Source organism: Tachypleus tridentatus, chromosome 6 (assembly GCF_004210375.1).
Source record: "Tachypleus tridentatus isolate NWPU-2018 chromosome 6, ASM421037v1, whole genome shotgun sequence".
NCBI lineage: Eukaryota > Metazoa > Arthropoda > Merostomata > Xiphosura > Limulidae > Tachypleus > Tachypleus tridentatus.
This window is the reverse complement of record NC_134830.1, coordinates 87357267-87371440: the sequence shown is the minus strand read 5'-3', so window position 1 is coordinate 87371440 and position 14174 is coordinate 87357267. Positions and strand designations below refer to the sequence as shown.

General features: G+C 37.1%; 1 protein-coding gene across 1 annotated transcript in view; it reads right to left on the bottom strand.

Moving 5' to 3' along the window:
• The window catches only part of LOC143252968 (G-patch domain and KOW motifs-containing protein-like), a 118511-nt gene that overhangs the window by 91632 nt on the left and 12705 nt on the right, over positions 1-14174 (bottom strand). The window contains exon 2 of the mRNA XM_076505920.1: positions 210-364. Coding sequence (XP_076362035.1) covers positions 210-364 — 155 coding nt within the window. The remainder of the gene's footprint in view (positions 1-209; positions 365-14174) is intronic.

Below are 14174 nucleotides of genomic sequence, written 5' to 3'. Positions count from 1 at the left end.
TGATCAAAATTTACTTTTGCATTTGAAAATCATAAACCTTTTCTTTCTTTGTCTAGCCACAAATGTATAATTTGTCTTCAGTACTGGATTATATAACTGAATAAATACTAAACACATTAACAGAAACCAAAACATAAAGATCAACTTTAGCAGTCCATACTTCATGTATATACAATGACTCATATAACCATTTACAACTTTCCACTCACCTTCAATGATTTCTTTAACAGCTAATTCTTCAAGTGAAGAATCTCCACCAAGGACTTTATTATGACCATTATCTTTTTCCAATTTTTTAGATGACAGATTCCATTTATTTTTTTGTATTAAAGGTATTACAAGTTCTGGTTTTGTCAAGTTTGTCCTGCAAGTAAAAACTACCGTTAGAAAATCTGTTATTCTTCAATTTTTATTACGTATGTTGCAGAAAAGTATGTATTTTATTAGCTGTTAGATCACAAGTTCCATTAACAAAATTTTGATTGTATCCACTTAAAAACTTATCACCACCAAAGTAACTATGAAAGTAGTCATGCTAAAACTTTAGATAATGTATGCATATCATCAGAAAATTTGGCAGATTATATCAGCAAATAAAAAAATTTTCTATCACTAGAAAATATGCTACTGTTTTTAGTTCAACTTTGAACATGATGGTGGGTAAAATAAAATATGTGGCCTAGCCAACTAATGGTTGTTTGTTTGTATGCTTTAGAATTTTGTGCAAAGCTACATAAGGGTTATCTGCACTAGCCATCCCTAACTTAGCAGTGTAAGACTAGAGGAAAGGCAGATAGATGTCACTGCCCACCAACAACTCTTGGATTACTCTTTTACCAAAGAATGATGGAATTGACTATCACATTATAATGCCCCATGGCTGTAAAAAGTGAGCATGTTTGGTGTGATGGGGATTCAAACCCGCAACCCTCAGATTACAAGTTGAACATTGTAATCACCTGGCCACCCCAGGCCAGCTAACTAATGAATGAACAATTGCTGTAAAATTCATATCAATGCTATTAGCATAACTACCAGTTTGGCCACAACTTCAATTCCATTCCTATAAGATGCATGCTCAATTTCTTCTTGGCTGCATCATTATTTCTATACCTAAAAGATTTTTGATTAGACAGCATGACTTTTTGTCAATACACATCAAATAAGAAAGTAACACTCTGTGGTATCCAAAATTAGGTTTAGGATCACAACTCTATTATTTAGCTGTAAAGATCTATCAGTGTACTAATTTGAAAAAATCCATGAGTATGTTTGTATTTTTTTATCAAGTAAAGTTTATATACATTTGGTGTGAAAAATAAAGGGGGGGGAGAAAATCAAAATTTAAGATGTTATATGCAAGATATTTATTAATGGATTGCCTTTAAATTTGACATGTGAAGTTAAGAGTCTAATACGAGTACATCTTCTGAAAATGTGATAGTTTGGATCACTACAGTCTGAGTTACAGAAGGTGAATAACTGCTAAACTATCACTCCTGTTAGTAACACAGTTGGTTTTTTTGCTGCAAGACACACTGCCATTTGTCTTGATCTGTAAAGATTTATCACTCACAATTATAAAAGTGTTCATGGTGAGTAATTCACTAGTTTTGGAAATGTTCAAGTGTAAGCTTGGCATTTCAGTATACTCTGTTTTTTTAAACTTTTACATATCCAAAATTTAAACAAACTTTAAGCATCTGAAGATTTTCTACACCTATGGTTAACAATGTATAATGCATCACTCTATAAAGCAGTAAGAGAGCGATGGCAACACAAACGGATGACCAAAAATTCAAATAGTCTTGTGAATGAAATAAATATTCAAGAATCCTCATGAGATTAGACTAAGCTATCCACCAATAGGAGTGTGATACATCCTCCATGTGTAGTACACCCCTTGAACATAAAGAGTATACCTAAAACTCATTCTTGATAAATCAAAAATAAACTAAAAGTGGAAAGGAAGGGTGAGTGGTTCTGTGAAGAGGTGAATATCTTTCCAAAATACAATTTCAGACAAGGAAAGTGTTAACTGCCAAAATACTACTCATCCTTCCACAAAGCTGACAGCTACAAACCTCACTGGAAGGACCAATGTTGATAAAATTGAAATAATGATCTCCTTTCTGAAAATATAGTATCAAAAGAGGATAACTTGTGAAGAGTGTCAACAACTAAAAAGGAGGAGATGATCTCTGTAGAAGATTGCATTCATTACATGCAGTGAATGCTCTGTAATGAAATGGCTGTTCAACTTGCCTATATATCTAAGGGGGTTTTGCACAGTATGTTATAATGCGAGTAGGAAAATAAGTAATATGATGCAGAATGTAAGAAAGCTTGTGTGTTTTAATAGAATAAGAAGATACAGGAGTTATTTCAAACCTGTCTCAAAAAAAGATCTACCTATCTGACATTGAAACTGTCAAGTTCTCAGTGTACATGATGAGTTGTACTATACTTACAGGATAACAAACTAGCCCTCCTTACAATGAAGGTATATCTTCACATGTTCTCATATCAACATGATTACACCAAACTAAAAGGAAACTTTCCATACTGACTTTACGAACAGCTAGCTTGGGGTGTTGGAAGCAAAGGTTCTCCCTTTTGTCCACTAGAAAAAAATAGAGGTAGGATTCGTACTCTGAAAAACACTAGAGAGTTGCTTGTACAAAATACAAATTTTTTATTATTTGAAAGACTGTGCAAAAGGTTATCACCAACAGGAATAGTAATCTCTATGTGTGAGGGAAGGATGACACTTAATGCTGTCACTTTTTCAATGTTTATAGGGTTGGTGTAGTACACTTTCAAGATAGAACCCCAGCCCTACTTATGATTGAGGGATACATTCACATAATCTCATACCAGTGAGAAGCTCCATATTGATCTATCCAAGTTTGGGACTAGAGAAGCAAGGATTCTCCCTTTACTCCATTAAAGGATAGGGAAGGGTAATTTGCATAAGGGAGAACACCAGAGGGTTGCTAATGCTAAACAAGAATTTTCCATAATCTGCTTAATACCCCATATTGATTGTGTGTGCATTGGGCTAACTATGAATAGGGGCAGCTGGTGCTAGCCAAGCGTGAGGGTAGAAACAGACGTAGTACTGTTGTTTTTTTATTCTTTCTCCTTTACTCTGAAGTAAAAGATATATATACTGCCAAAATAACTGTACAGAAAACACCAATCCAACAACAGGCACTTCTCCTGTGCTGATGGTTTGACACATTTTGTTATCTCACATTTGATGCTCCTGTGAAGCTACACTAACTAGCTACAAGGTAGGCTCCATCATTTCCAGTATATAAAAGCATATAGATCAATAATGGTAAGGCAGACAAAACTTCAATGTGGTTAAAATTATGGGATATAAATGTTCTTGAGTCCATTCACATACTTGCCTGCAAGATCTCATTCAGGGAATTTCAACAACTATAGGGTATTGAAAATATGAAATTTCTAACTTCATACATGGTGACATGAAAAAGGTGTCATTTTGCATATAAAAGAATAGGAGGGCCAGATCAGCTGGTCAAAATGGAAGGATAAGTAATAAGAAAAAGAGGAACTACATAACAACAACAACAAAAAATGTTGATTTCAACAAAAGGGAAGCAGTGTAAAGGAAATATTATCAAACTGCCTTAACAGAACAAAGGACATTACTGGGACTAATAAAGCAAAATCATCCAATCACCAACCCAAGCAGCCCAAGTACTGTAGAAGAGAGAGCAGTCTATGAAGAAAATCCTCTCATCACTGTAAAGAAAAAAATGCAAAAGGAATCCAAAATAAAAATCTCAGAGTGATGTCTCAGGAAAAAAATAATAAGAATAAATACATAAAAGAAATATGACTCAGGGAAAAATGATACATAAAAGATTTAAAAACCAAAAGCTTCATGTCAAGGGAATGTAATAGAGAGAGTTAAACACACTCAGCAATCAAATTGTTAATACTAAAATACTAATTCAGGAGCAAAAAACAAACCAAAAAAACCAGTAGGCTACCAAAGAAGAAGAAAGGTCATAGATAATGCCTCACAAGAATGGGCAAGAAGATGCAAACCCAGTAAATGCAGTCTCTTTGTGAAAGTCCTGAGTACTTAGTTAAAAATGGATAAGTGTGTGTGTGTGTGTGAGAGAGAGAGACCTTGGGACAGAACATGTTTAAAATGGTGCCGTCGTTGAGAGTCATAATGACGACAAGAAAATAAAATGTGGCTTATTGTGATTTGAGTGTTACACAAACTACACACTGGTGCATCAGTTCTAGATAAAAGAAAACGAGTTAAAAACTGTGACCAATGCTTAGTCTTGTTAGAACAACTAACTCTTTCCGTATCTTACTGAAATAAGATGGCCAAAGTCCAATATATGGTTACATTTGGAAAAGTTTGTTTTCATGTTGCTCATTCCAAGTTGACTGCCAGCTGGCACACAGCCGACCCTAGAATGCAGAACCAATAGTCCATGTATGAGACAGGCACAGCAGTGACAGCGCCAGAGCAGATAGAATTAGCTGCAGTGGCAGTGATCTCATTTCCATGAATACCAACATGGCCCAGTATCCAGAAAAACTGGATAGAAGTAGATGTTAAAGAAAAATGGGCCAGTCAGTGTAAACTAATGTGAAGCAATTCTAGGGCAAGTAGAAAACTAAGCAAGTCAGTATAAATAGTGCACTTTGAGTACTGCTTAGCTTCTACATGATCCAGGCGTACAGTTCAGCAGTGAGCGCAGAAGATGCAGAAGGAATTCTGCGTGCAACCACCAAACCACAACAAACCATGGCAGAGCCCACACAGTCACCTGATTTCGAACCATCTGTATAAATAGGAATGAAAGGATGGTTCCAAAGATGTTCAGCTAATAACGACAGTGTTTCCAATTGGTAATGTATGATTTTTTCAGATGACAGATAGGTCACATCTGGGGACTGTAAGAAGCCATGGTGGGATGGACTGATCAGTGGATACAGCAATGTTATCCAAGGACAGATCTAATTCATCCAACTGCAACTGGATACAAAGGCCAAAAGGAGCAATAGCAGATCGTCTATACTGAAAAATTATGGCCCACTGAAAAATGCTTTCATGGGATGCTTTGGTGAGAAACAAAGTTTCAAAGCATATAGTAAAGACAGTTGCAAACGGCAGAGGTGCAAAGAAGGTTCATGAGACGATGTATAAGTTCTGAACTGGAGAAGTGTGGAAAGCCCCAGTTCAGAGCTGAAGTAACTGATGATGAATAGGGCGTTGCATCTTTAAGGCCGATGGTCTGGCAGAACCATAGACCAATGATCCAGTTGAGTTTAAATCAAATAAGAGCAAGATATATCTTTAGCATAGAACGTTGATCCACTCCCCAAATGGTGGAAAAGAGGAAACGGAGGATGTTCAGTGATCTTGTACATATGACATGCAGCTGCTTGATGTGTGGTATATAAAGGTCAGTTTACGGTCAAAAATAAGCCCAAAGAAATTTGTCTCTAGAACCACAGGCAGCACAACTTCACCGATACGGAGTTCAGGATCAGGGTGAATACACCGTTGGCGACAAAAGTGCATGCAAACGGTTTTAGAGAGAGAGAAGTTAAAGTCGTTTGCTATGGTGCACTTCAGTAAATGACTGAGGGCAGTCTGTAGCTGCCGCTCAATATACCTCATGTTTGAAGACTGTCATGAGATGTGAAAGTCGTTGACATAGAGTCCGTTTGTAACAGTGAGAGAGAGTTGTTCAGTTACGGCATTAATCTTTATAATGAAAAGTGCGACACTCAAAACACAGCCCTGAGGAACTCCAAGTTCCTGTAGTAAAGTACGGGAAAGTGTCGAACTGACACGAACTTGGAATTTCCTGTCCATTAAAAATTCTCCAATAAAAATGCCATACCTCCATGTTGTGTCATAAGCCTTCTCAATGTCAAAGAATACTGATACAAGATTTTGTCGTTTGAGAAAGGCTTATCTGATTTATGTTTCAAGTCAAATCAGGTGGTCCATGGTGGAGTGCTGTCATCAAAACCCATACTGGGTGGTCGAGAGGAGGTTGTTTGATTCAAGAAACCAAACAAGATGAACATTAACCATCCTCTCTAAGGTTCTTACAGAGACAGCTCATCAAAGAAATTGGACATTAGTTTGAAGGAATCTTGGGATCCTTCCCAGGCTTATAAAAAGGTAAGGCAATACCCTGGTGCCAGGCATCAAGAAAAATATTCTCCTGCCAGATCCAGTTAAAAACAATCAGAAGAAAAAGAAGCAGGAGATAGATGGTGCAGCATTTCACAGTGTATATCATCAGGCCCAATCGATGTACTGCCAAAACAATGAAGGGCCAGCTTGAGTTCCACCAGCATAAATGGACGATTATAGTCATGGAGGTAATCAGTTCGAGAGGAAAGATGATTGCTCTACCCGAATCTTGATGGCTAAGAAGGTGAAAGAAGAAGCAGAAATGCTAGATGCCAGGCAAAAGCTTTCACCTAGAGTATTCACGATGCTCCTGGTATTAGCTACTTCCTGGCCATCAGAGAGTAAGATCGAGAAGGGGACAGAATTATATTGTCCACTAACATTTTAAACCTTGTCCCATATGACTTTGGAACTGGTGGTAGATATGCTAGTTGTGAACTTAATCCAAGATTCCTTCTGGCTTTAATGTCTTACCCACCAAGCATGTGCATAAGCCCACTGGAAAGTGATGGGTTTGAGAGTGTGAGATATTTATAGAAAGTATCCCAGGCCCGTTTTTTATCCTTTCATGCCATATGGACAAGGATATAGTGGAAAACATGTGGAGGTTTTAGGAATACATTGAGCAGCTACTTTTATAATACAATCAGTTACTGCTGCCACACAGTCATCTTTTGATGGCTTATAGACAATGGCAGGATCAATTTCTGTAAGAGCAGTGAAAGAGGGCCACTTTGCATGATCCACATTTCACCAGGGCACGCAGGGCAGGTGGCATCGACCATGGCTAGTCTCTCTCAAAATTGCAAGAAAATTATCATTGCCTCATTATGGGAGAATAATGAAGGGGGAGCAAATTGGGAGATCAGTAGCAGTGAAGGACTGGCTAGGTGCATCGAAATAAGTAGAAGAACCAGTACTGAAAAGAGAAAGGTTGGGATCAGAAAGCATACATTCTACAGAGTGACTCCTCCTATCAATCCAGAAGGGATGATGACCATTAAAGTCCCCCAGGATGAAAATGGGAGACAGCAACTGTTCAATGAGAACATCAAGGTCTGATTGATCACGTCTCTCTCCAGACGACAGGTAGAGAGAACAAACAGTGACGGTATGACACAAGGAAACACGGATGGCTATGGCCTCCAAGGGTGTGTTGAGTGACAAAGACAAGGTAGGCACATGCTGATCAACCAACAGTGCCATCCCTCCATGCACTCATCCATCACACAGTCTATCATTTCTGTACAAAGAAAACTGCTGAAAGGTGACTGTATCGGAAGGTTTCAGAAATGTTTCCTGTAATGAAAGACATACAGGATAGTAGGAAGCAATCAGTGATACGATGTCAAATTAAAACGTAAACCTCGACAGTTTCATTGTATCAGGATGGCCATTTTTATTTACCTATACGTAAACTGGGTGGAAAACCCTTCTCTTTATGACATCTTTTTTTCCTTACTGTCCTAATTAGAGGGAGATCTATAAACCTCCATAGATCCTGCCCTGGATGTATTGGGCAGGCCTTTGCTGTTAGAACGGGTTTCCAGTGACTGAGAACGTGAATGAATTATTGTCTTACATCTTGAGGTGGAAGTAGAAGATATATCCAAGGAAATGCCTGTACCTGGAACCAAAGAATGTGGATCTTGGGGTTTGTTGGAATGTATGTAAGACACAGAGATAGGTGTTAAAGTTGATTCATCAACTTTTTAACCATGGAGGTCAAAAGATGTTTCATTTGTTTGGACAATGATTCTTTTGGAGGCGCAGAGCATTCTGTCTGCACTCCCACTGTAGTTGTGGAATGAAGTGCAGCAGAATAGTCCAAGATGAGGTGGTGGACAGCAATTTTCGAGCCTCAGAATAAGTAATGTTATGAATCGTTTTCAAATACTGCACTTCTTTTTCTTCCAACCATTTAGGGCAAGAACAAAAGTAGGATGAGTGAGAGCCATTGCAACTGATGCAATGAGGGTACGTTTCACACTCATAGGCATCATGGTCCTTGCCACTGCAACGAGCACACATCAAGGTACCACGATGTGATGTCTTCGAGTGACCGAACTGCTGGCACTGGAAACATTGGAGAGTGTTTGGAATGTATGGCCGTACCCTGCAAATGAGATAACCTGCCTTGATGGTGGCAGGTGCACATGATGAAGTAAATGTCAAAACGAGAGTATTTGTTGGCAGTGTAACTCCATCTTTGCGAGAGGAGATGCGCCTCACTGCAGAAACTCCTTGAGTGGAGAGACCAGTGAGAATCTCTGACTCGGAGACATTCTTCAAATCCCTCTCAACAATAACTCCTCGTGAAGAATTCAAAGTAGCATGAGGTGTAACCTCAATAGGTATATCTCCGATTGCCTATGAATTCAAGAGGAGTTCACTGTGTTGGGATGTGGATGTTTCAACCAATATGTCTCCAGATCAAAACTTCTTTACTGACGTTGGAGAGCCAGCAAGTCCCTCTAGTCCCTTCTGAATAAAAAAGGGGGACAATAGCCCTAAAGGATTTTCCAAAAGAGAATGTAATATAAGAAAATGAGGTACGTGTGTTACAGATGTTGAAGATTGCTGTTCAGAGTCTTCAAGACGTGGTCGCTTACCCATTGACTGTTTTTTCACTATTTTATTTAAATTTTTTGAAGGAGGATCCATGGGAAAAAAGAAAAATGTCAGTACCCACTGACCCCACCCACCATGGAGCCCTATGAGGGGACGCACTACAAAGTCATGCAAGGACAATGCAGTAACACCAGGGTTTCGTGAGCACTGTACCCAAACACCAGCATCAGGCACAATGTCCACAACACCCATTGAGAACTTCCAACACTGGTACTTGGTTGACTCTAGCCCAAGTGGACCAGCCAATTGACCCAAGGGGGGCCACCCAAAGGCCGCTCGTCTACAGGAATTCAAAGCCAAAGTGGTGTGTTAGGGTAGGACCCTTCAACCACCAGGATCCTCTCCTCCCATTCATGGAAAACAAGTGGGTGGATGTTTAGATCCCAGAGGAGGTAACCTGAAAGAACAGAACCTTCCCTGGGACGTCCCCTCACCACGTACAGGAATCCACACCGAGGGACACCTCATGGAGATAGAGTTCCATGAAAGCCAATGTCCATAAAATAGAGAGGACTTGTACAGAGTAAGGGAAAGATGTGGCATACAAATCACTCCTTGCCATTAAAAAAACAAAAAATATAGAAAACATATGAAAGAAAAACAATATAAATTAGAAATGAAATGGGTAAGAAATAAGACTCCTCCAAGATGATCCAACCAACCCAGATGTACTGCCTCCAAAAGGAGTAAAAAAATTATGGTTGTAGGAGGCTCATTGGAACAGAGCCAAATGAGAAAAGAAGCATCCAAAATATCTCCCTTAGTCATTTCATGACCTGAAACAAAAGACCACCACAGAGAGAGAAATTCCCCATGTGAAAGCAAGGAAAGAAGAGAAACAGGCTAAGACATGAAACATATATGACTCAACATTTATCTACATATTCCATGAAAACCACAAAAAGATGGGAAACCTATTCAATAGCTATCACTCCCACTAGAACAAAACACTGCCATGGACCAATGTTCACAAGAAACAAGTTCAATAAGGAGGTGTGAAATAATAAAATAAGGAAGCACTGGATAAGGAGAGGTAAGTAAGATGAAGGTTCTCTGAAAGGAACCTCAGTGCTCAACAAATGGCTGCAAACAGAAGGCAAAGGTCCATAAACTACGTAAAAAAGCTCTACTGACCATGAATCTATAGGACTGTCACTGTTAAGATTGACAGTAGCAAAGTCTATATATAGTGAAAGGACAGATGGAAAAAGGAATTGGAAGTGATGGCAAAGACAAAAGGATGCAGGATGACAGAAGACAGAAAAAAGCAAAGAAGGAGCACAGAAGAGATAGTAAACTAGTAAGAATAATGCATAACATTGGCATTTTGTCTTAACATGTGACACAAGAGAAAAGAGCAAACCAGTAAAATCTCATACAAGCAGATAAAAGGAGTGAGAAGAAGGCATATGAGATATAAGAGAGGAAAAAGCATTTCAGAAACAATGACATTATACTGCAACCTACTTAAGCAAAAACATCAGTCAACTAAAAAAGATGCATTTCAAGATGGCTGGTATGGGTGTTAAAATTATTAAAATATAGTAGAGGAAAACGTTTCAACCTTCTTAGGTCATCTTCATATGTATATATATATATTTATTATTATTATTATATTAACCTTCCAGTCATACCTGAATAATATTACATAACTTGCACTGATGCAGAGCACATGCACTCATATCACATATCTAATAATATAAAAGTGACCTTTGCTCTTTCCCATATTGGATTTGTTTTGGTGGACTAGTAATTGGTAATATACAGTCACATTTCAATTATTATACATTATATGTATATAGACTATTACTATTCAGAAATAAATTATTAAGTTTACTTTTTCTTATTATATTGAACAATAAGTGAAAAGTAAAGCAAACAATTATCTCTTCCCATTATGATATTTGTACTTAGTTGCTGCTGGACACAGGTTGATAAACCTTTTAAAATTTCACACATGGAGGATATCAAACAAAATTTTTTTAGGTTTTATATATACAGTCGATTCACCAAAAAATCGTAAATAACTATACTGATACCAAAGAATTCCACAACAAGTTATTAAGCTTAGCAACTAAAATGTATTTAGATTTAAATACATGAAACTTTGAGCAGACTAAAGACACAACCTACCTCCATGAATTCTTGGTTTTAAAGAACGTGATAGCATTTTCAATGAGGTTCTTTTATATTCTAGCTTGAAAATATTAGTAATTTGGGATATTAATTTATACAAAACTATAGATTTGGTATTTTCACATCACAAACATCTAATTTTAAAATGTTGCATTCATCATACATTACTCACTAAAATCTATATTTGTTTTTTTTCAATATTTACTTTTAAATTCAGAAATTAACTCATATATAATATTAAAGTCTGAAGCATAATCTACAATATGATTCCAAACTTCTTGACATAAATTCATAAAAAATAGTTCAATAAAATTATGAATGCAAGTAAATAAACACAATGACATGGCCTTTTACCTGTGACTCATTGTGAAAAAATTAAATTTTAACTGATGGAAATAAATTTAAAAGGCTATGGAAAAAAAGAAATTTTGATTAATTAGCTCCTATAAGCCATCCAACAGTGTGCTGTTGCTAGTTGTATGACAAATAGAATTTGGGATTGTATGTATAGAAGAACTGAATACAAGCTTAAAGAACTTATTTTATTTTAAAGGTCATTAGCTGGGCTTCATTTGGATTACTGTGTTCAATTTTAGGCTCTATATTACAATGGCATTAAATTATTATAAAGGATTCAAAGAATGGGTACAAGAGTGTTAGCTAGGATGGAAATATGTCAGACAAGGAAAGGTTAAGATTTCTGAAATTGTTCTCTCTTCAAAAAAGAATAGGAAAGGGAAAATGGAAAATAAAAAATAAACATTTACCTTAAAAAAATTTTTTATATTCATTTATGATGTTCTAGGTATTATGCAAATAAAATGTAAATATCGTGAGATAAAAATAGTATTTTTACACTTCACAGAAAATTCAACTTGCAGGTGAACTACTCAGAGCCCAAGTGCAAATAACCACATGCAATAATGAATTTCTATTCAAGATAGCAGAAAAAATTTAAATTTTAACATTTTCTTGAATTGAAATTGTATTTCCAATAACACCTCCTTCAGATTACAGCTATTACTTGAGTGCCAGGGTTTCTTCCTTTGCCCATATGAGCACTCTACATAAACATTTTCTCAACCCAAACGAGCCGTTTTTACATGTATACATATGAGCACTTGTCTGATTTTGTTTCACTTGCTACAATATTCAATACCCCACTTAATTGCCCTTGGCAATATCTGGCCCATGGGAGCATGTATTATTGAAATTGTATTTTTGATTAAAGAAATGTTAACTTTCAAAACATATTTACTTCCTCTCATATTAGAATCCCATCTTGAGAAGGTGGAGGGGCTGGTAAAGGCATTATCCATAGAGAAAGCACTTGCATAAATAATGTGTGTGTCAATAGGAGATTGGGTACCCTAATGAGGAAACCACACTATATTCAGAACAGGTATCGTCTTCACCCAGAACTTAATTCATGTACTGTGGGTGGAAGTTTACATGATTTATCATCACAGTTGGCCATACCCCAACCAGAAAGCAGAAATACTACTGTTCGGGGTTGGAATTATATGGCTATGGTCCTATATCCCATGTTGGTGTTTAGGGCAACTGGACCACAGTATATATACATGTGAATGGACCCAAACCTATAACCATAAAGTGATGTATTCTAAGCCACAAGAATCATGACAAAAAGGTAAGCAACACAAAAATGGACAAACTTCCTAAAGAAGATCAAAAGGTAACACCTACAAATTGGAACGACAAGATTCTGTATACCATACTTAGCTTTAGGACAAATAACTCATCCAATCTATAATTATGAAAATTTGTCTTCACTCTCCAATTGATTAGGCAGAGGAATTTTTCTAGTCTCCAGATTTATGGGGAGGATGTAATACAAACTGTACTCAACCAAGGACTGATGATGAGACAACACTCCCTTTAGAATTAAGAGGAGACAGTGGACCCTCTCCAATACAGAATGTAATGAACATATATTGATCAAAAGGAATGGCTATTCTCAACCCAATCGGATTGCCAAGAGTCCAATGTTGAATCAGTATCAGATGTAGACTCATGCCACTCCTATCAACTTCTTTGGGAAAATAGCCAAGAGCCGTGTGCGTGTGTGTTTTCTTATAGAAAAGCCACATCAAGCTATCTGCTGAGTCCACCAAGGGGAATCAAACATCTGATTTTAGTGTTGTAAGCCCGTAGACTTACTGCTGTACCAGTAGGGGACTGGTGGCCCAGCATAGTGCAGTAATATCACCTGGTCAAAACCTGTTGTAGCCAAGATAAAACTTCCTGAATTAGTGGTTGCTAGTGCAAAATTGGTTTGATAAAAGCACACCTGCCTGGTAAAAACTTTCCACAGAGTAGGATCCTATGAAAACAAAGTAAGAGACCATAAAAGGTAAAGAATAAATGAGAATAATAATGAAAACAACAAAATATTCAAGATCCTCACTGGACATAAATTATCAAGATTTGACTACTCCTAGAGGTGAAAAATAGTGAATAGATAAGTCAGTACAAAGGATTTATCCATTTCCCTGTCTTGAGGAAGAAGAACCAGTCTGAGGACATTGACAGAATGATAAAGCATCCAGTTCTGTGGCTTCAGAGTTCCTGTGCACACCTTGTGTTTTGACTGCCTGCCACACATTTCAGTTTTGAAAATATTAACAAAATATGTAAAATAAAAGGTAGTAGAAAAAGGTACAAGTAAATACCTAAAAATTACTAAAAGTATTTGAAAATATAACTACTTTTTAGAAAGTAGATACTGCAAAAAGTTATTCAACTACTGTACTCAAGTATAGTTACTTTGTTACCTTCACATCCCCAGATGAATGAGGAATTCCATTGATGCCAAGTTTCCCAAAGGAGAAAGAACCATCCAAACAGTGAGAGAAGAACAGTTGTGAAAGAGTTTGACCACAACTTGGAGTTGGATGGGTGTCAACTGTGCCTAACTGTGATACACGATGACAAAAATACCCAGGTTGATGACAAACTGTGTTGAAATGAGAACAGATGACTTAGCTCTGATAAAGAAACCTTCGATTGTTTCTGAATGAAGAATTCAGATGTTATATTCTGCCAATTGAAAAGATGGTATCAGCAATAACCAGTCATCCATGTAATGATAACGTAATGTAGTAAAAGTTATTCCAGGGCCAGTAGAGAGCTAAGAGAGTCAGTATAAACAGTGCAGTTCATGTACTTCATAGCT